Genomic DNA, 20,724 nt, shown 5'->3' on the forward strand with positions numbered 1-20,724 from the left:
AATTTGTTGAAACATGAGAGCAAAACCAAAGATTTTTCAAATTTAGGTTTTTAAAACCCTTGGATTTGGAATCTTGATCTTTTTTTATTTTGCTTTGTAATCTAATAAATTGTTGTAAGGTTCTGTTAAGGCCTCTAATAACAACATTCTGAATCAAATTACAAATGATTAGGTTGATGAATGGGTGAGAAATTGCAAGTAGGGCTTATTGGGTTTTAGGGCTAAAAAATGACTAGATTTTCATGAAAACTCTTAACCAAAATGCATTTTTTATCGAAAGAAATAGTTTTTGTCTAAATTGATTAAAATGCATGCAAGTGATAAATTATGGTTTAAAAAATAAAGCAAACAATGGGAGAAATTATTTTTTACCTACTTTTCAAGTGAAAAAGGGGAAGCAAGCGACTCAGCTAGAGCTTGGGTAATTGCCCGGTAGGCTCGAGTCTTGCTAGCATGGTTGCAGTATGAAAAGAGGATGGTAGAGAGGGTATTATTTAGCCAAAAAAATTTATACTCACGTTGGAGTATACTATATATTTACTATCTCAAGTAAAATCCAATATAAGAGTAATTTCGTGACCCTACAATTTGAGAATGTAACCTGTTCGTTCTATAGACTACCTTAGTAAAATAATATTTCCAAATTGAACTCGTACTAGAAAAATATAATGTTTCAAAAACTCAAAATTCAAAATTCAAAATTTTGTTTTTTAAATTATCATCTAATAATTATGTGTGCTTTCCAAAATTTTAGATTGAAAAAATCCTCAGAAGCAGGCATTTGGCTGAGGGATTGTTTGTACTATATGCTCAAGTGGGAGCATATATATGTTCTCGGTGTAGTCTTACGGTCACTTTTTTTTTTTTTTATAGCACAAACTTCACCCTTCCTTATGGAATAAGGTTAACTTAGGAAAAATATACAAAGTGGCCATTTGCTTTTATGGATTGCCATACGAAGTGATTATTTCTTTTTAACACGAGGAGATCGCAATTATTCTTACTCATTAGATGATAAATTAAATGGCTTAAGGTGAACCGAGGTCAAGATTTTTTTTTTTTGGAACTTTGTGCTTAATCAAGGCCACTCTTACATCTACCCATTTGGAAATCTAAAGAACATGAATAATTGTCACCTTCTTATGCAAAAGGTAAATGGTCCCCTTATAGATAATCCCTTACTAATTTGACATCTAATGGATTGTAGAAGTTTGATATTCTTGTACGAAAGATAAATAGTCTGGTAATATACAATCTCACTTACTTGCACTAGATTAGTACGGTGCATCTCAAAAAGTGCATCTCAAAAATATACTTACTTACACTAGAGAAGTACGGTGCATCTCAAAAATATACTTACTTACACTAAAGAAGTATGGCGCATCTCAAAAATCATATAATAGAATATTTCGAAGTTGGAAAGTTTTCTAATTGATCATCTAGATTTCGAATTAGAAAACCTTCCAATTCAGATGATCCCGAGATATATGGATATAAAAAAAATAAAAAATTAAGTTCTAAAAATAATATATAGTGTAACAAATTATTTGGACCATCAGTTGAATGAAGTTTTTATAATGCATAGGCTTTATGAAAACAAAATAATGCCTCATTTCAAATCCTTATCCAAAAAGTACTTTTGGCAAAATAAATTTCCATTATGTTTTAAAACAATTTCCAACATGGACAATAAAATTTGAAACTAAAAAAAGTCCAAATATCTAGTGGATCTATCAACACTTATTTTTAGGGCGACATGGATGTTCTAAATAATTTGTTATAATATACACTACTTTTAGAGCTAAAATTCTAAATTTTTTTCACATGTTAAAAACTGAGATGATCAATATAAAGATTTTCTAATGCCTGAACTGCAGTTTTTAATGAGTTATGAGGTGAGGCTATACTTATTTTCATGGGGCTGCAGCCCTATCGAACTATTTTCCAAGTTTTCAACCATGATCTATTCGCTCTGTACTATTTTTAAAATTTAAAATTCCACCATTGATTTTCTGAACCATGATAATCCTCGGAGCAAAGGACCAGCAATTACAGGCGGGCAAGCTCAACAGAGAGAGAGACGGGGAGAGGGGCGAGAGAGAGATAGAGAGAGTTTAAGGCTGAAGAAATCTGTGGTCATGGAGTTGGGAGTTTGTCCCAGAGATTTATTACTCAGAAGATGTTTCCATACTGATATCAAAATAACGTGCAACCTGAGTAGCACCTCACTTTACTCAGTTTTCATGTTAATTTGATATTAGTAAGGTTTACCAAGGATTATTTCAATAGAAAACTATGGGGAATCTCAATAATATTAAGAATTTCAGAACTTTTTGGAACCCTAGGATATGAATCCATCGACTGAAATTGAGCTTGAATTACCTCTTTCTTTTCTTGGATCACATTTAGCCTTCTCTGGTTCATCTTAATTGTGTCTGTTTGTTTGTGTGTGTAATAGAGAGAGAGAGAGAGAGAGAGAGAGAGAGAGAGAGAGAGAGAGAGAGAGAGAGAGAGAGAGAGAGAGAGAGAGAGAGAGGCAGCAATGGGTGACATTTATCTGGAAGTCTTCCCCTAAAGCCTCACTCTAATGACTTTATCTGAACTTGTGTGCACTAGAGATGCTAGCTGAGATATGCAGGAGAGAGAAGGCCCTAGGTATCACACCAGACCCAGAGATTGACACATTTATGAAGGTCAGCATTTCTTTATAATTCACTGTTCTTAAGCTTCACTTCTAATTTCAATTGTTCTTTATTTTAATTGAAGAAAAGGTTTTTAAAGTTGAACTTTTATTGATTGATTATATTCTCAAGGTATTGGTCAAGAAGACCACTTCATTCTTTCTAATGGCTCCCATAGTAATCTTTTCAAGAAATGAATAGAAAAACCTATTCTTTATTTTTTGTTCTATGTTTTTATTTCATGTTTTGACAAAAGGGTTCACAAGAAAAAAGCAAAGAAAATGAATTTGATAATCTTTATGTGCTCTAATCGAGATTTTTTTATTGATAAAAAACAGACTCTGGATTTGGAAAATTGTGCTGATACGATAGTGGGTAATGAGATGCGAAGAGGTATTTCTGGAGGCCAAAAGAAAAGGCTTACAATTGGTAAAACCCAAAATTTACTTTAACCACTTCTACACATGCTAAATTCCTGTCTCTTTTGGCTTTGTGTATCTTAAAACTATAAAATTGCTTTTTATAGTGAATTATTGTTTACCATCCAATGACAACGGGATTGTAGTATTGTACACAACCAAAATGTATCAAATTGAGTTGGTGAAAGTTTTGGAACTCCACCAACTGGAAAGCAAAAATAATTTGATATCATTGAAACAGAAATAATATTAGAGCAAGAAAGACTTACATAAATCAGTCTACTTAATTATTGCTGGAACCATAATGGATGTGACTGGGGCATGCTGCTGCTTTTTTCTGATAAGATTTTCTTAGGTAGGTATGTTTGGTTTACATGGAGCACAAATGGTTAAGGATAAGGAATAAAAAGAACGAGAGAAGTATCCACAAGCAAAACTTAAATACCTTATGGAACACAAACAGTACAATTGTAATTAATAGAACATTTATATCTTGATTGTTTATGAAAAGAAATATCAAATAGCTCACCAACTGCCCAACAGGATATTGTGTCGAAATGTGAAAGTATGGGTATGTAGTGTGGCTAGTGCCACGACATGCATGCAATCTATCTAGAAAGTCCAATTAATTACCATGTAATCCTCTTTAATTATGCCATCATCATCTGATCCTTATCACAACTATTTGGGGTTGGCATCCTTTTTAATAATGAAACATTTCACATGAAATGCATCATGAATTCTAGGAAGCATAGCAACACTCATTGCTTGTGCATTTAACAAGTTGGCCTTGACTTTAACTTTTGCATAATCCTTTTCTTTATTTGTAACTTGGCAAAGTTTTTGATTTCAACCTTCCTCATTGAACTCATGGTAGGGGAGATGTTGGTTGGGCCAGCAAGAGTATTTTTCATGGATGAGATATCGACAGGATTAGATAGTTCGACACCTTTCAGATTATGGAGAACTTACATCAACTCGTTCACAATATGGATGTGACGATGGTCATATCGTTGTTGCAACCTACTCCTGAGACGTTCGAACTTTTTGATGAAATCATCCTTATGAGTGAAGGTCAAATTGCTTACCAAGGCCCTCGTGAAAAGATTTTAGATTTCTTCGAGTTTATGGGATTCAGGTGTCCAAATAGAAAAAGCACTGCAGACTTTCTCCAAGAGGTATTGCTGAACCGATCAAGATGTTACAATTGTTTTGAAAATTCTCTTTTAGAATTGGGTCTTTTGTTAGAACTTGGCAAAAGATAATTGGGTGTTTTTTGAACTTAAATATTGATTTTTATTCCCTCTGGAAACATAGTTTCTGTTGATCTGTGAATTGATTGATATAAAGCAATGGGGGATCTTTAAGAGTATCAAGTTGGTTTGGGGAATCTCTAAGAGTGTCAAGTTGGTTTGATTCGTAAATGTGTCAATTAGGTCGGATTTATGATAATTTCTAACATTGCTGTAACATTTGGTCATTTCCTCAAACTTAGGCATGGCTCCCAAATGTTTGGGACTTCTCGATATTTCCGAAATTAGCAGATGCATGTGCACATGATTTCCTAGACAGTCATTTGAAAGTTGGGTGAACTATGTGTTGTATTTCTTCATTCTCTTGACCTTATTGATTATCTTGTCAGATGGCCAAAGCTTAAAATCTAAACATGCCATTTCAGGCCCAATCTTAATTTGCTTATCGGAACTTATCCGAGCATAAAGGAAAATCAAAGTTTCGACTTTGGTTGAATATGAATACAAAACCTTAATATTCATGTCATTTGTGTGTGTGTGTGTCTAGCAATGATTCAAAAAGCGGACCGCCCAATGCTTGGGCGGCCGCCTAGGAGGTCCGAAAGGCTTGGGCGCATCGCCCAGGCCTAGGCGGCCAATCTGGGCGGTCGATCCCTGGGCGGCCGCCTAGGTGGTACGGAACCCGCTTAGGCAGGCGTCCAGCGCTCAGCCCTAGGCAGCAGCCCAAGGCCTGCGCCTTGCCTAGGGGCGGAAATTATTTTCGGTGGGGGCAATTTTGGTTTTTTTTGTTTTTGTTTTTAAGGGCAAAAAATTAGGGCTTAGATTCATTTGAACCCTAAAACTTGTTAGAGCCAATTTTAGAGAGAGAAAGCCCCCAAAAATTTAGTTTTTGATGAATTTTTTAGGATCAGAGGGTTTTTCAAAGTTAGCAAAAATTGATCAAAACATCACCCATTGATATTAAATTTACTTTTTGATGTTTTGCAAAGTTATTAGAGGGTTTTTTAGAAGATTTTGAGTATTTAGAAACATCTTTGAGGTGGAAGTTTGAAGATTGAGCAATCAAACTCAAAGTAAGTGATTTTTTTTATTGTTTTAGTAATTTGCATTAATTTTGAGATGTCTTTTTCGGGATCTAATAGGAGTGGTGATCCCGGTTGGAAATATGACTATAACTTAGATCCTAGTGATAAAAATTGCATAAGATACATAAACCGGTTCAAGAAACATCTTACCGGTATCAGGGGGAATGTTGCCCCATGTAAAGAGACTCCTAATGCTGTTAAAGAGGAAATCAACAATTTTTTAAACATGGTGAAAATGAAAAAAGATGAGAGATTTGCCTCTATAGTAGAGATTAGGTCTGGGGTTCGGGTCAATTTTGATGATGATGATAGTGATGATGAAATGGAGGGATATCAAGAGTCTGAGCAATTCATTATTAAGGGAAAGGGGAAGGGAGTTGTAATTGCTTCTGGTTCTGGAACTAAGAAGTCTCCGATTAGAGGCCCTATGGATAGGTTTTTACCTCGGCCTGACCCTGAGGTTGTAGGAGAGAAAACAAAAAAACAAACCACCATTGAAAATAGAATCAAGAAGGAAGAGAGAGATAGAGCTGCGTATTATCTTGCTACATGATTTTATGAGGCGGGTATTCCTTTCAATACCGCTCGCTTAAGCAGCTTTTATGCTGCGATAGAGGCAGTTGGCCAATTTGGCGCAGGGTAGAAACCCCCAACCCCATATGAGCTTTCAGAGCCTTTTTTAAAAAAGGCAGTGAGTGCCACGAAGGAAGCTGTAGAACTTAAGAAGGATGCATGGGTTCAATATGGGGTTTCTATTATGACTGATGCTTGGAGTAATAGGAAGAGACGAAGTCAGATGAATTTGCTTGTGAATTGTCCTGCAGGGACTGTCTTTTTGAGGTCTATTGATGCCTCTGATCATATCCATCGCATTACATATTTTAAGTGATAGAGAAGGGAATCAAGGAGGTTGGGGAGCATCTTATTGTACAGGTTGTCACATATAATGCTGCTTCTAATGTTGCTGCATCTAATTTGTTGCGTATAGCTTATCCTAGAATCTTTTGGACACCATGTGCAACACATTATATAGACCTTATGCTTGAGGCTCTTGGCGGTTTAACTGAGATATCAGGTGCAGGCCAAGTTAGTTACAAATTTCATTTATAGCCACCATTTCACCCTCAGCATGATGCGTACTTTTACAAGAAGAAAGAGATTGTGGGGCTTGGGGTTACGAGATTTGCTACCTGGTACTTATGTGTAGATAGCATACATTCGAGGAGAGTGCAGTTGAGGCAAATATTTATCTCAGATGAGTGGAGAGCATGCAAGTGGTCTAAGGATCAGGTTGGGAAGAAGGTGAGAGATATTATACTTTCTAAGGCTTTTTGGAGAGGGGTGAAGGGCATTTTGAAGGTATTTTTTCCTCTTGTCAAAGTCATTCGCATGGTTGATAGCGACAAGCTTTCTATGGGCTACATATATGATGCTATGGAGAAATGCAAAAGAGAGATAGCCCAAAATTTCAATGATGAAGAAACTCGCTACAAGCCTGTTTTTGAGATTATTGATGAGAAGTGGGATAGGCAGCTACATTGGCCATTGCATGCAGCTGGTTATTATTTGAACACAGCTTTTTTTATATTGACAAGGATATACAAACAAATTACACAATTATGAATGGATTTAATGAGTGTGTAGGTGCTAGACCCTGATCTTGATATGCAGGATATTATATGCACTGATGAGCGGATAAATTACAAGTGCTCATTAAAGTCTTTTGGAAGTTCAATGGCAATGAGGCAAAGGGCCAAAATTGATCCAGGAATGAATATTATTCTTAAGTTCAAACTGTTCAAGTAATCAAGTAATTCTATTATTTATTTATGATTTTATTCTATATCTTTGCAGTCCATTGGTGGAGCCAACATGGGTTTAGTTCTCCAAATTTACAAAAGTTGGCCATTCGGATCTTAAACCTAACCACTTCTTCATCCGGTTGTGAGCGCAATTGGAGTACTTTTGAAGGGGTAAGGCTGTAAGGGTAGTTTGTATAATTTTATAAATAATACATGAACCATAGATATTATATTTTAATTAGTTTCATTTGATTTTGTTAGATTCATACAAAGAAAAAAACAGGCTTGAATCAAAGAGGCTCAATGACCTAGTCTATGTCAAGTACAATTGATTCTTGAAGGACAAGTTTGCTAAGAGAGATAAGAGAGACCCCATCAGATCAAAAAATGTGGACCATGCTATGGAGTGGTTATTTGATGATGATGAGGTCGAGATGCATGAAGGATTGACATGGGGCATAGTCATGGATGCTTCAGGGACATCAGCTGACCCTCCTAGGGCCATTAGATCTTCTGCACATAGAACAAGGATGGAGGAAGAGGAGGCTGATTCAGAAGAGACGGAGGAGGACGGGGGTGACCAATATATCGAGGAGGGTGACAACTCCGTCGACTCCGATGAATATGATACTAATGCAGTTAACCCAAGATTTTCTGATGATGAATGAATGATGAATGTTGATTGTTGAATAATTATTAAACTTTGAAGTTTGAATTTTGATTGAAGTATTGTGTATTGAACTGTTGAAGATTCTTTTGAGTCTTCAAGTATTACTTTCATAGTTTCATAATTCAATTTTGTTTTCTTCCTCATGGTGGTGTACTGCAGTACTGGTGTGATACTATTTGATAACTTGGTTTGATAATTTGGTTGGTTGGTTGTAAAGTTTAAGTTTTAATTGGATTATAGATATAGAGTATGAACCGACTTATGGATTATGGTTATGGTTATGGAGTGTGTGCTAAATGCTAATATGTAATATAATTTGAATTATGTACTACAATACATATAACTGATACTGACATAACTGCACTGCAGAATCCTTATTTGGATTCAACTGGACCGCCCAAGTTCTGGGCGGCCTGGACCCCCCAGGCCGCCTAGCACTTTTTGAAACACTGGTGTCTAGCATAAGCAATGATCTACTGAAATTTGGCATTTGGAACTTTGTTTTTCCATAAATTTGCAAAATTTTTTAAATGTTGAGACATTATACCATTTGAATTTTATGATGGGATGAAAATTGTTTTCCCTCTTAATTAAATCTTTAGTGTGATAATTATGGGAAAGAATATCAACAGTATTGAACATAATTACACGATCATTGGGTGTTTATATAATCAGGTGATGTCTAAGATGGATCAAGAGCAGTATTGGGCCGACTCAACTTGCCCCTATAAATATGTTCCTGTATCGACGTTTGCAGAGGCCTTCCAATCATTTCACGTGGGAGAGCTTCTAACTGAGGAGTTGCAAAGTCCCTATGACTTTTCAAAAAGCCACCCTTCTGCCCTAGTCTCAGGGAAACATGGCCTTCGGAGGTGGCAGCTCTTTGTTGCATGCTTTTGGAGGGAATGGTTACTAATGAAGAGAAACTCCTTTGTGCACATCTTCAAGATGTTCCAAATCTGTATCATGGCCTCCATTGTTACCACTGTATTCTTGAGGACTGCGATGAAACAAGGTTCCATCACTGATGGCAACAGGTGTAGTTCTTTCTTCTCGAAATTTTATTTAATTTCATTTTTTTCCTTTTGCACTTTCGAGAAAATTTTGATAGGAATTTTCCCTTCACCTTCTTCTTGTTAATTGAAGTAAAATTAAATTCTGCCTCTCAGATCTTTTTTTATTTTTATTTAAAATAAAAAGAAAGGAACTTAGTTTTACCTCAATAGCTAGAGCAAAAATGTGAGGTATAGGAATGAGAAACTATAATTTTGATTATTTGCTTCTTTCTGCAGTTTTTCTTTTTTATTTGCAAATGATAGCCCCCCCCAAGAGAAACGTATGCCTAATGAGAATTTCATTTTTCATAAAGGAGCATCCATAAACTATGTGGCTTAACCAATATTGTTTTTATCAATAGGGCTTCTAAATTGAATCAGACTATCCAAAAGTGTGTAGGTGAAGTTGTGACAAATGGTCGTATACCTTGAAATCTAAACTAATTCAAAATAGTGATTTGCAGGTATCTTGGGGCAATATTTTGTGGAGTGGTGGTTGTCATGTTCAATGGAATGACAGAGCTTACTATGACTGTCTTACGTTTGCCAGTATTTTATAAGCAAAGGGACCTCCAACTTTATCCAGGATGGGTCTTCTTGTTGCCCATCTTTGTGCTTCAGTTGCCTGTCTCATTGGCTGAGTCTGGTATATGGGTTGCCTTGACATATCATGCGATTGGGTTTGCCCCATCTGTTTCTAGGTACAACTCTTGGGGCCTGTTTGGATGACAATTGTGTTTTTTTAGAATAGACAATCTAATCTAAAATTAATATATACTTGACATAATATTATCTTGTTATCTATGTGGTACGTATCTTGTAATATGTATAATGTTATTTAGTTATGTAAATTTTTCGATGATACAACTATTTTTAGCTATTTATGACAAAAACATGTTTCCTCAGTAAATTACTGTGAATAAAGTAAAAACAGGTTTTCATAATGATAAACTTATAAACGTCCTAAAAATAAAAAAGAATACTGCTAAACTTATATATAAAACTGCCTATAAGTTTATCTCAAATAACTTTATAATGAATTCCGCCAAACTAGAAATAATTCTTTGCAAGGAGTAATTTTATTGAAATAGTGAATTGTCAGTGTCAACAAGTATATCCAAACAAACCCTTGGTGGATTTAGAAATACTACCAAACCATCCTTAGACTTGTGCAGATATAATTTATGCTTCTAATCCTACCGTCAAAAGATTGCATCCATCTTAAACAAACAATTTTCTATGAAATGATGGGAGTTAATGCTTTAGGGTGGTTAATGTATGGCAGCAGCCTCATCTAGCCTGGCTTATAATCTTTTGTTTTCGTTCATTTTTTTGGTTGCTTTACCGTGGATTTTGCGTATCATAGATTTCTTTATTGTTGATGTTAATTCTTTAGTCTGTTAGATAGATACATCTAGTTATAGTGTTAGAGAAGTACATTTAGTTATGTGGTTACAATGTTTACCTTTCTCTTTTCCAATAAAGATGATATGTTGCCACTTTGAAACTGTTTCAAAATGCTTTAGGGCCTATGTGTTGACATCCAGGCATTTGGGGGTTTCAGCACAACATACTGGAACGTGCTTCATTTATGTTGATGATTCGTGGGACTTTTCAGCAGTAGCATAAATAAAATTCATGACTTTTGTTGATTCCATTTTGACAACTGTTCTTTTGCAGGTTTTTTCGACAATTTCTTGTATTCTTTTCTATACACCAGATGTCAATAGGACTCTTCCGTTTCATAGCTGCGGTTGGAAGGACACAGGTTGTTGCTAACACATTCGGAACTGCTCTCCTCATTGCAATTTATGTCCTTGGGGGTTTTGTTATATCCAAAGGTCTTCCTCCATCTTATTTTTCCACCCTTCATAAATTTTAGAAAGAAGTGGGTTATAATCACTAAACCATCTCTCTCTCCCCATAATTTTTAATGGATGAGTGCTGTTTTCTTTTTGTCTCAGATACTATTCCTTCATGGTGGGTTTGGGGTTATTGGGTTTCTCCAATGACATATTCCCAGAATGGTGTCGCCCTTAATGAATTCTTGGATGAGAGATGGAGCCTGGTAAGATCCAATGCAATTTCACAGGGTGGTTTGGTGGAAATGCAATTTCTTCTTTTGGGTGATTATGCTAGGACATGATGCGTTACAGTCATATACATCAATCGATAATACCCTGGGGTAGTTTAATGTCTTGAAAGTAAGAGGGATATGTTTGCATAGAGTTTAACTTGTTGCATGCCATATGTACCTCTTTCATAATTTTGATCACTTACAACTTATCACAAGGTCATCGACTAACCATATATGTGTGGTATTTGTCATAGCCAAAGAACGACATGAACATCAATGCAGGCACAGTGGGGAAGGCCTTCCTTAAATCAAGGGGAATGTTTTCTGGGGAATATTGGTTTTGGATATGTGTAGGAGCTCTAGCTGGCTTTTCTTTGCTCTTTAATGTTTTATGTATCCTAGCCTTGGGATATTTTCAAGGTACATCATTGACCCTCTCTCTCACTTTCTTCTCCTTTTTTCCACGTTCCTTTGAATATTTACAGGAGGAACTCTCAGAATATCCGCTGATTATAGCAGAGGCTATCCCATATTTCTATGTACAGAGGAGGACATTTGATACCCAACATGGGTGTCTTTTGGAATCTGATTTTCATTCAGCCCCTTTAATTGTTTCTTTTTTAGACCCATTTTAAGGTACAGAGCTACGAAGGTCTTCGCTGCCTTACAGTTTATCAAGAGCTTAATTTTGCCAAAATTTAACCAAAAATTGGAGGAACTTTTAAATTCCCCCAATAAAATGTGGCATATTTTAAAAATATTATGGTAGTACAAGATCAAACCCATACCCCAGTTAAACTCTCAAGAAATGGTTAGTAAAATTTCTATTTCCAGATGTTCTGATAATCACATAAGAAGTTAAAAGAAAAAGCCACCAATGCCAATTATATACCTGTCTTGCTAGATTTCAAATCAATGACAAAAGGCATCACAATTCCAACAACACCAACCAAACCCACCCCACCCCCTGCCCCCCCAAAAAAAAAAAAAGAAAGGAAAACAGAAGGCCTTTTTGCCTTTTCCCTGCTCCTACTTTGACTATCTTAGATATGTAATAGTTGTCTAAATTTTTAAATTGTTGATTGATTCCCTATAGCTACAAATCTACACCTGAAGAGGAGGGAAACAGCTTTAAATGGAGTAGGGGAGAGTAGATCACTCCTCTTACCTACATAAGTTATTTTAATACAATGATATCCCCTTCACATGCTTTGTGTCATGGCTCACCAGTTATTGAATGGTTTCAGCTCCTCGAAAGCGCCAAGTTAGTGCCCCAGTTCAATCCAATGAAAATGAGGAAAGTCTGTCTTATGGCATATGTGTGGATCATTCAGCAACGACTTTGGGGGCTGGTGAGAGAGGCATGGTGCTACCTTTCCAACCATTCTCCCTCACATTCAACCATATAAATTACTATGTCGACATGCCAGCTGTAAAACCTCTATCTTTCTCCCTCTCCATCTCCCTCCTCCCCAACATGCAATGACACTGAAGCTTACACAAGTTTGTTTATATCAGGAGGTGAAAAAGTATGGGGTTCGGGAGAAAAGATTACAACTGCTCAAGGATGTGAGTGGGTCTTTCAGACCAGGAGTTTTAACAGCATTAATGGGGGTAACTGGTGCAGGCAAAACCACGTTAATGGATGTACTGGCGGGAAGGAAAACTGGGGGTTATATAGAAGGAAACATTAGTATTTCTGGGTACCCAAAAAACCAGGAAACCTTTGCTAGAATTTCTGGCTATTGTGAACAAATCAACATCCATTCTCCATTTGTCACCGTCTACGAATCCTTGCTTTACTCTGCATGGCTTCGTCTCCCTCGACATATTGAACCCTCTACTCAGAATGTAAGTGCACCATTTATGAAATATGAACTTCAAAATTCATTTTAGAATAATGCAAAGAAAAGTGATTTGTGGTCAGGAAACTCCTAAAATGTATATATGTCATGTGCATTTTGTGTGGAAAATGTTGGAGAGAGAGAGAGAGAGAGAGAGAGAGAGAGAGAGAGAGAGAGAGAAAGAGAGAGCATATTTATGGGGAGCATTTTCCCTAGGGTTGGGGACTATCCCGCTCCAGGAACATGGTTCCGTGTTCCTTGAGTTATTCATTCGTGGGAGCTTATTCTTGACTATATGAGACATGGATCCTACTTAGATGGGATCCTGAATCCATTTAATACGGAATTATGATCCATCATGATTAGATATATGACTAGATTATTTGTTTTTTTTCGAGAATATCAGGGGTCAAAACCTATTAGAAAATCATAAAAGGGCTCAATGGATCCCAATTAATTTATTTTTTAATTTTCATTTTATTCAAGTAGCACTAAAAAAAGAAATATGTTTAAAACTGCCCAAATTGCCCGCGTTCAGTATTGGAAATATTGAACAAGCAGGGGAATTTCAGTTATTTGACTTAACTTGAGCAAATAGCGGTACTCTCGTTGTTTGGATGGGGCCTATGAGGTGGGTTAAATTACTAAAATACCCCTGCTTGTTCAGGGTTTGCAAGCTTGAATAGGTACAAGTTAGGCATTTTAGAAAATATTTTTTGAGAAGTTATCTGAGTGAAATGAAAATTAAAAGTCGATCCTCTAACGTTAATTGGTATGTTTTGACTCCTTAAATGGTATTTTCCGTTTTTTTGATAAATGCTATATGATTGGATAAATTGTCAATTCTAACTACAAGAGCACCCCTATTTGACATATTTTCTGAGCTATATTACACAGACACTACATTTTGGTTGAAGCTTCACGTTTTGACACTTTCAAGCATGGGGATATTAAAAAAAATGTTTAGAGCACAAGGGTGGGGTTTGAACCCAAGACATCCAGTGCTAAGTTTATGTGGTCCAATGTTGTGCCAACCACATTTGTGTCATAAATGTGAACCCTTTTTACATATGTCAAGAGTATTATTTTACTATAAAATTCTAACCGCGTGGACGTGTCTTTTTGTATTGGCTTTCTATGCCAAAGTACTAAACACATAAACATGCATTGGATCTGGACGCCCATGTCTATGTCTGGGTAAGTAGGTTTCCTAGTACATATGATATAAAATACATATTTTCTAGGGGTGATGCTAAAGCAATCCTTAAAAGTGATCCCAGGCACTCTTGAGGTAGGCAGGAAAGATCCCCCCCAACCCCCCCTCCCCCAAAAAAAAAAAAAAAGAGAGAGATAGAGAGAGCTCTTTATCAATTTAAAAACTGCCAGGCATTCTCATGGCCTTCCACTAATTGGTTAATTGGTTCTCTCTTTCATCTTACGTAGATGTTCATGGAGGAGGTAATGTGTCTCATGGAATTGAAACCATTAAGGAACTCATTGGTTGGTATCCCTGGACTTTCTGGCCTATCCACTGAGCAGAGGAAAAGGCTGACTATTGCTGTTGAGTTGGTGGCAAACCCTTCGATCATATTCATGGATGAGCCCACATCTGGGCTTGATGCAAGGGCAGCTGCCATTGTTATGAGGACGGTGAGGAACACTGTTGACACAGGCCGCACTGTGGTCTGCACCATACATCAGCCGGGTATTGATATATTTGAAGCTTTCGATGAGGTATATAAAGATGGATAGGGTTGTGTATCATTGATTATTTCCCGATGTTTGTGTTTCATACCTTGGTTTGAAGTTGTAATTTGTTTTTGCAGCTATTACTAATGAGAAAAGGTGGGCAGGTCATATATGGGGGACCCTTGGGTCATTTCTCTCAAAAGCTGATTCATTATTTTGAGGTGCATTCTATCTCACTATAATAAGATCATTTTTTTCAATATTTTAAATATTTCGAATATGATTTCAATGGACCTGGACCTGAATCGGAACCCGATGGGTTGACCCGACCGGGGTCCGGGTCATCATCATCATCATCATTTTACCCTTTTCCCAATTAATTAGGGTCGGTTACATGAATCCTGGTTCTCCATTCTTCTCCATTAAAGGCCATATCCTCAGACAGGCCATAAGTCCCTGTATCTTTTTCGACTACTTCGGGTTCAGATCCAAATCTTGGACCCGAACACTATTTGAGTCTTGGTATGGTTGGGTCCGGGCCCCATATTATATTTTTGGTTCCCAATTTATGAAATATATTTAAAGATATGGATTTTTGAGTTTTGGGTCAGGTCCAAATGGCAGGTCCCACATTAGGGTCTGAATCTGGGTCCAATTCTGGTGACTTTGGGTCCAGTCTAGTCTGGGTCCCATAATATTTTTTGGGATCCAGGTCCGGGTCCGACTGTTTACTTCTACTTCGGTCTGGTTTGGAAGAATGTTCTCTTCATTGTGTTCTAAATATGGAAAATTGAAATTGTTTTAGGTTTTCTAAGTACTTGAAAGATGTTTATTAGTTGGATAAATTGGGGATTCGTTTTAATGTTCAAGGCTAATTTGTATAGTTTGTTGATTTCATTATTAGTTGGATGATCAATAGAGTTATTAGCTTTCCCTCAAAAGAAACCTATTTATTCCTTGAAGTTAATAGGGTGTAAAAATTAGGGTTTGGACTCTATGTATGAAATTAGGGTTTCAAAGGATTTTATTTATGGTTAATTCTAGGGACGACCTTTGGGTTACTTTAAGATTTTAGTGGAATTTTAATGCCAAGTTTTTACTAGTTTGGAAGATTATGAAAAGAACAAAGTTTAAAGAAGAAAAAAAATAGAAAAAATAAGGGAGAAAGAGAACAATAATAAAGGATAAAGGATTCAAAGAAAGAAAAGAAGTAAGAAGGGAAAGAAAATGATAGAAAAGAAGTAAATGGGGAAGAAAATGAAAGAAAAGATAGAAGAAGGGAAAAGTGGAAGAAAAGGGAAGAAATGAGGAGAACAAATGAGAAAGAAGAAAAGAAGAAACGTAAGAGTATCTTGGAAGGGAAGACCCTGGAGGTGCAACCGAGCCACCTCTATGGCTTTCAATCAATTAGTTCAGGAATTTCTTCTCGAGTTATTTATTTATTTTTCACAAAGTTCTAAAAAAGTAAACATCCTAGGAACTGGACATCCTTCTCTCCCCTTTTTAATCAAGTTTTCTCAAGCATAGTGAACTAAAATACCCTAATTAAATAAAATAATAAAGGACTAAACTACCCTAGATTCTTTCCAAGTCTAAAAGACATAAATACCTGGTACAAAATAAATTCATCATCATCATCAGAGCCTTATCCCAACTATTTGGGGTTGGCTATACGAATCATGTTCTGCCATTCTGCTCTAGCAAGGGCTATACCCTCAGTACTTCTATCCATGTCCCCATATTTTTTTTCAGTACTTCCATCCATGTCTTTTTAGTGCCTTCTACTTGAATCAAATCACATCTCCTAACCGGCACTGTAATGGGTCTATGCCGTACATGACCAGCCCACCTATGTCTACTTTCCCTCATCTTGTCACCTATTGAAATCTACTGCATGATACCTTCCACACATTGGAATGTCTTAGTTATAATCTATGATTTGGTGAAAATGGGGAGTATTTTTGGAAATTATTGCTTTCTTGTTTTCAAGGTTTCAACTGAGACATGGAATCATGGTGATCATCCTAGTTTTATTGACAAAATTTTGGTGTAAGATAAAACTACTTTTAGCTTTTGTTCTTTTTTGTTTTTTGAATTTTCCTTTGTACTATAATTTAAGATCCTTTCAATCTCTTGCACTGTGTATGAAAAATTTCTACTATAGAGTCCATGAAGTGAACTTTGTGATGTATTGGGAGAAAATTCCCCATAATAATATATTTCTTTAGACCTGAATCATAAACTTGCTGAAAGTTTTTCAATTTATTTTCAGGCTCTTCCAGGGATTCCTAAGATAAAGGATGGTTACAATCCAGCAGCTTGGATGTTGGACATAACTTCATTTTCCATGGAGACTAATCTTAACGTGGATTTTGCTCAAGTTTACCATAACTCCTGTTTATATGGGTATGTTATTCCTATCTTGAAAATATGTATAGATTCCGAATTCTTATTGACTGTCTTTTGACTGCCAGGAAATACCAGCAAATCATAGAGGGATTGAGTAGGCCTTCAACAGGTTCAAAAGACCTTTGTCTCGATTGCATGCATTCTCACGGCTTCTTGACTCAGTGCATGGCATGCTTATGGAAACAACATTGGTCCTATTGGAGGAACCCTGAACACAATGCCATCCGCTTCCTCATCACAGTCACTGTATCTGTTCTATTTGGAACCATATTTAGGGGTGTTGCTTTGGACCTGTGAGTTTAATTTACCAACACAATACTCGGTGGATTTTAATATTACTTTTACATCAAATGGTTGCTCTTTATTTTAGGTTACACTAACCAATATATCATTGTCCTTTGTTTTTAGGAGTGATTATCATTGTCATATATCATTCTTATTCTTTGTTCATATATAGAAGCAAGCAACAAGATCTCCTGAACACTCTTGGTGCAACATATGCGTCGGCTTTATTCTTAGGCTTCACGAACACTACTGCAGTTCAACCCATAGTCGGGCTGGGGAGAACAGTTTTCTATCGTGAGAGATCAGCCGGAATGTATTCAGCCATGCCTTATACCATTGCTCAGGTATGATCACTTAGAAAATCATTCCTTTGTGATAAAATCAAGAAAGTGCTCAGAGATGTGATTAAATGGGCATGTTTGTCATAGCTTGGGAATCTGAGATGCAAACCACATAAGTGAGGACGGAGCATTATCTCCTTGTTAGAGTTTGACCAATATGCATTTTGCATTTTCTTTTTGGTCAATATGCAGTTTTTTCATTTTACCAAGAATCCTAATCTTATGAAAATGCTTGAGACTGGTAAGTTCTTCATTGTTGAGAAACAACCTGTTTGCCCTTCTTAACAACGAAGAACAACCTGTTTGCCACCTTCCTAGACTTAACCTCATTCCCTCTTCCATCCTCCGTCCTTTAAGATGGGTATTCTCAAGCTCTTATGATTAAATTCTTCTATGATATAGCCTGCAAAATGAAAAAATGAAGCATTTTAAATTCTTTGAATTTAAACCATTGACTATTTTTTTACAAGATATATGGTCATTTCAATTATTTCTGCACATTCTGTAAAACGTGATGGGAACATTGTGTGAAAGCTGTGAACTAGGTGTCTCTATTCCATCAAAGAAGAATTTCGAAGGGATTTGTTTCTATCCATTGTTTCATTGGGTTATTGGCCATGGAATGCATATTAACCTATGCATATTTTGTAATCTTTAGATAGTTTTGAATTTAGAAATTCTAGAATGATCAAGGAGACTAGATTCTTTTGTTTTTGCAGGTGGTCATTGAGATCCCATATATTGTGATCCAAGTTCAAGTCTTTGTCTTGATCATATACCCGTTGATTGGTTTCTCTTGGATGTTGGCAAAGTTCTTATGGTTTACCTTCTTTGTACTACTAAGCGTCTTGTACCTCACTCTTTTTGGGATGACGGCTGTAGCATTAACTCCAACACAAGAGTTGGCCGCCCTGATCTCCTTCTTCTTCTTTATCTTATGGAACATTTTCTCTGGCTTTTTCATTGCGAGGCCTGTAAGTGGTTGTATGTATGTGTGTGCGCGCTCGCGCGCTTGTTTGTGTGGGTGTATTTATTTGTTTTTGAGATTCTTATAATTAGATTGGTCATTTTGCAGATGATTCCTCTGTGGTGGAGATGGTTTTATTGGGTTAATCCTGCAGCTTGGACTGTTTACGGTTTGATGGTTTCTCAGTTGGGAGATCGAACTGAGACAATCAATATACCTGGGCAAGCAAGCCAGAGCGTCAAAGAGTTTCTTGAAGTTTACTTCGGACTTGAAGCTAATTTTCTAGGTATAGCTGTTGCAGTTCAGTTTATCTTTATTTTTCTGTTTTTGTTTGTTTTCTGTTTATGCACCAAATATTTGAATTTCCAGAGGAGGTGATACTTCCTAATCATATTCTTATGAGTTCTACTTCTCTGATGAAGTATACAACTGCTTGTACCTTTACCTTATTCTTAAATTATTAACTTGAGGTTCAACACGCCTTGCAGTTTCTGTATGGCTTACGCTACATATCGGGATATAGCTAATACTAAATTATTTACAATCTGGTTATCAATATGTTGGTGGTGAACCAAATAGCGTTTGCCAGTGCTATCTGCATTGGAATAAGTAATGAAAACCTTTTTACAAGGAAAGATGAGACCCTAATATTTGTAAGGGATTATAGACTATGAGACTATTTATTTTTGATACAAGGAGGTCGCAATCATTTTTAACCATTGGATGTGAAATCCAATCGGTAAAAGTGTATAACATTCAAGAAATTTTATGGACTTTCCGCCTAATCAACAACACATTCTCGATCGCCTGATTTCAAATCTTTTTTCCTTTTATTAGAGAGAAACAATGGAATGAGTAAATGTATCCAAATGATCATGAGAATGTGTTTCATTTAAAAGAGTTGGTTGGTGTTAATTTATAGTGAGAAACAGATAGAACTGAAAATGATTTTTTATAGCTAGAACTCAAAATGTTAGGCTGCAATCTCTGTGATTCTGTGAAGACCTGCAATAAGAAAGAATAGGGGGACCAATATGTGAGAAAAAGATAGTGGTCTAATAGATTGAGGTCTAATAGATTGAGGGAGGTATTACCTACTCTGATTGATTTCAAGCAAGCTACTTTTTTAAAGGGGAGATTGTTCACAGATAATATATTGATGGCCAATGAGCTTATTTCATTATGTTATAAATACTCAATCAATCTTAAGATGTGTTTGTAGTTGGATCTAAGTAGTGCCTATGATCGGGTTTCTTGGGATTTTGTTCTTGCGAAGTTATATGCTTTGGGTTTCCCAGATCTTTTTGTTTCTTGGATTCGTCATTTTATTATTGCTCCTTCATTCTCGGTGTTGCATAATGGTTCCCCAATGGGATATTTTAGAGGAAAACGAGGCTTACGGCAGGAGGACCTTCTATCTCCGTATCTTTTTTTGTTGGTAATGGATTTCATAAGTAAGCAGTTGGATCAGGCAATACTACAAGATACTATTCGTATGGCTTTTCCTTCTGGTTGTGACTATGGGGTATCACATCTATTTTATGCCGATGATGCAGTTATTTTCTGTGAGGCTTCTTTAACAGCTACAAAACAGATGAATTCTATTCTATGTCTGTTTGGAAATACCACATGGCAAAAATTGAATGGAACTAAAAGTAAGGTTTTCTTTTTTGGAGTTTCCATGAATGCAAAACATTTGATCTTGAAGGAATTGGGGTTTGGTGAGGGTTCTCTTCGAGGAAGATACTTGGGAATGCCTCTGTTCCGTAGTAACTTAAAGCACCATAATTGTCAGAATCTCGTGGGGAAATTCATTAACAAGATAGGAACATGGCAGGCTTTATCCCTCTCTTATGCAGGTCAGTTACAATTGTTGAGATCAGTGCTAAGTTCATCAGCCATTTTTTGGGTTATATCATTTATATTGTCAAAGCGCATATGCAGTATGTTAGAGCGGCTTCAGAGAAATTTTTTATGGGCTAGTACAGCTCAAGGGGTTCACCTGGTAAAGTGGAAAAATGTATGTTTGCCAATGAAAGAGGGGGGACTTGGAATTCATGATATTATGAGTTCAATAATGCATGCATGATGAAGTTGGCATGGAGGATTCTGGCTAAGCCGTCTTCTCTTATAGCTCACTTCTTTAG

General features: G+C 36.4%; 1 protein-coding gene across 4 annotated transcripts; it reads left to right on the forward strand.

The window, feature by feature from the left end:
- Positions 1–1,993: 1,993 nt before the first annotated feature.
- Positions 1,994–19,055, forward strand: LOC18447863 (ABC transporter G family member 34-like). 4 transcript variants are annotated; one of them, XM_088846249.1, is made up of 17 exons: positions 1,994–2,693; positions 3,020–3,110; positions 3,978–4,278; positions 8,586–8,947; positions 9,430–9,666; positions 10,646–10,806; positions 10,930–11,033; positions 11,297–11,462; positions 12,290–12,474; positions 12,561–12,893; positions 14,330–14,620; positions 14,713–14,796; positions 16,848–16,981; positions 17,050–17,277; positions 17,442–17,613; positions 18,330–18,584; positions 18,686–19,055. In XM_088846249.1, the coding sequence occupies exons 3-17, from the start codon at positions 4,060–4,062 to the stop codon at positions 18,953–18,955; spliced, it is 3,201 nt and encodes a 1,066-aa protein (XP_088702375.1). In that variant the 5' UTR covers positions 1,994–2,693; positions 3,020–3,110; positions 3,978–4,059; the 3' UTR covers positions 18,956–19,055. The 4 variants fall into 4 exon arrangements, with proteins under 4 accessions (XP_088702375.1, XP_088702377.1, XP_088702376.1 ...); XM_088846250.1 differs by lacking the exon at positions 1,994–2,693 and adding an exon at positions 2,794–2,813; XM_088846248.1 differs by lacking the exons at positions 1,994–2,693; positions 3,020–3,110; positions 14,713–14,796 and having other exon boundaries at positions 4,036–4,278.
- The last annotated feature ends 1,669 nt before the right edge of the window (positions 19,056–20,724 follow it).

The sequence above is a fragment of the Amborella trichopoda genome, chromosome 9 (assembly GCF_054954075.1).
Source record: "Amborella trichopoda isolate Santa Cruz 75 chromosome 9, AtrichopodaSantaCruz75HAP2 v2.0, whole genome shotgun sequence".
Taxonomy (NCBI): Eukaryota; Viridiplantae; Streptophyta; class Magnoliopsida; order Amborellales; family Amborellaceae; genus Amborella; species Amborella trichopoda.

Bases quoted from the DNA above. Each gene is read 5' to 3' on its own strand.
- LOC18447863 (XM_088846249.1), top strand. From the start codon at position 4,060: ATGGAGAACTTACATCAACTCGTTCACAATATGGATGTGACGATGGTC. The intron at 10,807-10,929 runs GTCTTCCTCCAT...TTTTTGTCTCAG, and splicing joins GGGTTTTGTTATATCCAAAG to ATACTATTCCTTCATGGTGG. The intron at 16,982-17,049 runs GTATGTTATTCC...TTTGACTGCCAG, and splicing joins CATAACTCCTGTTTATATGG to GAAATACCAGCAAATCATAG.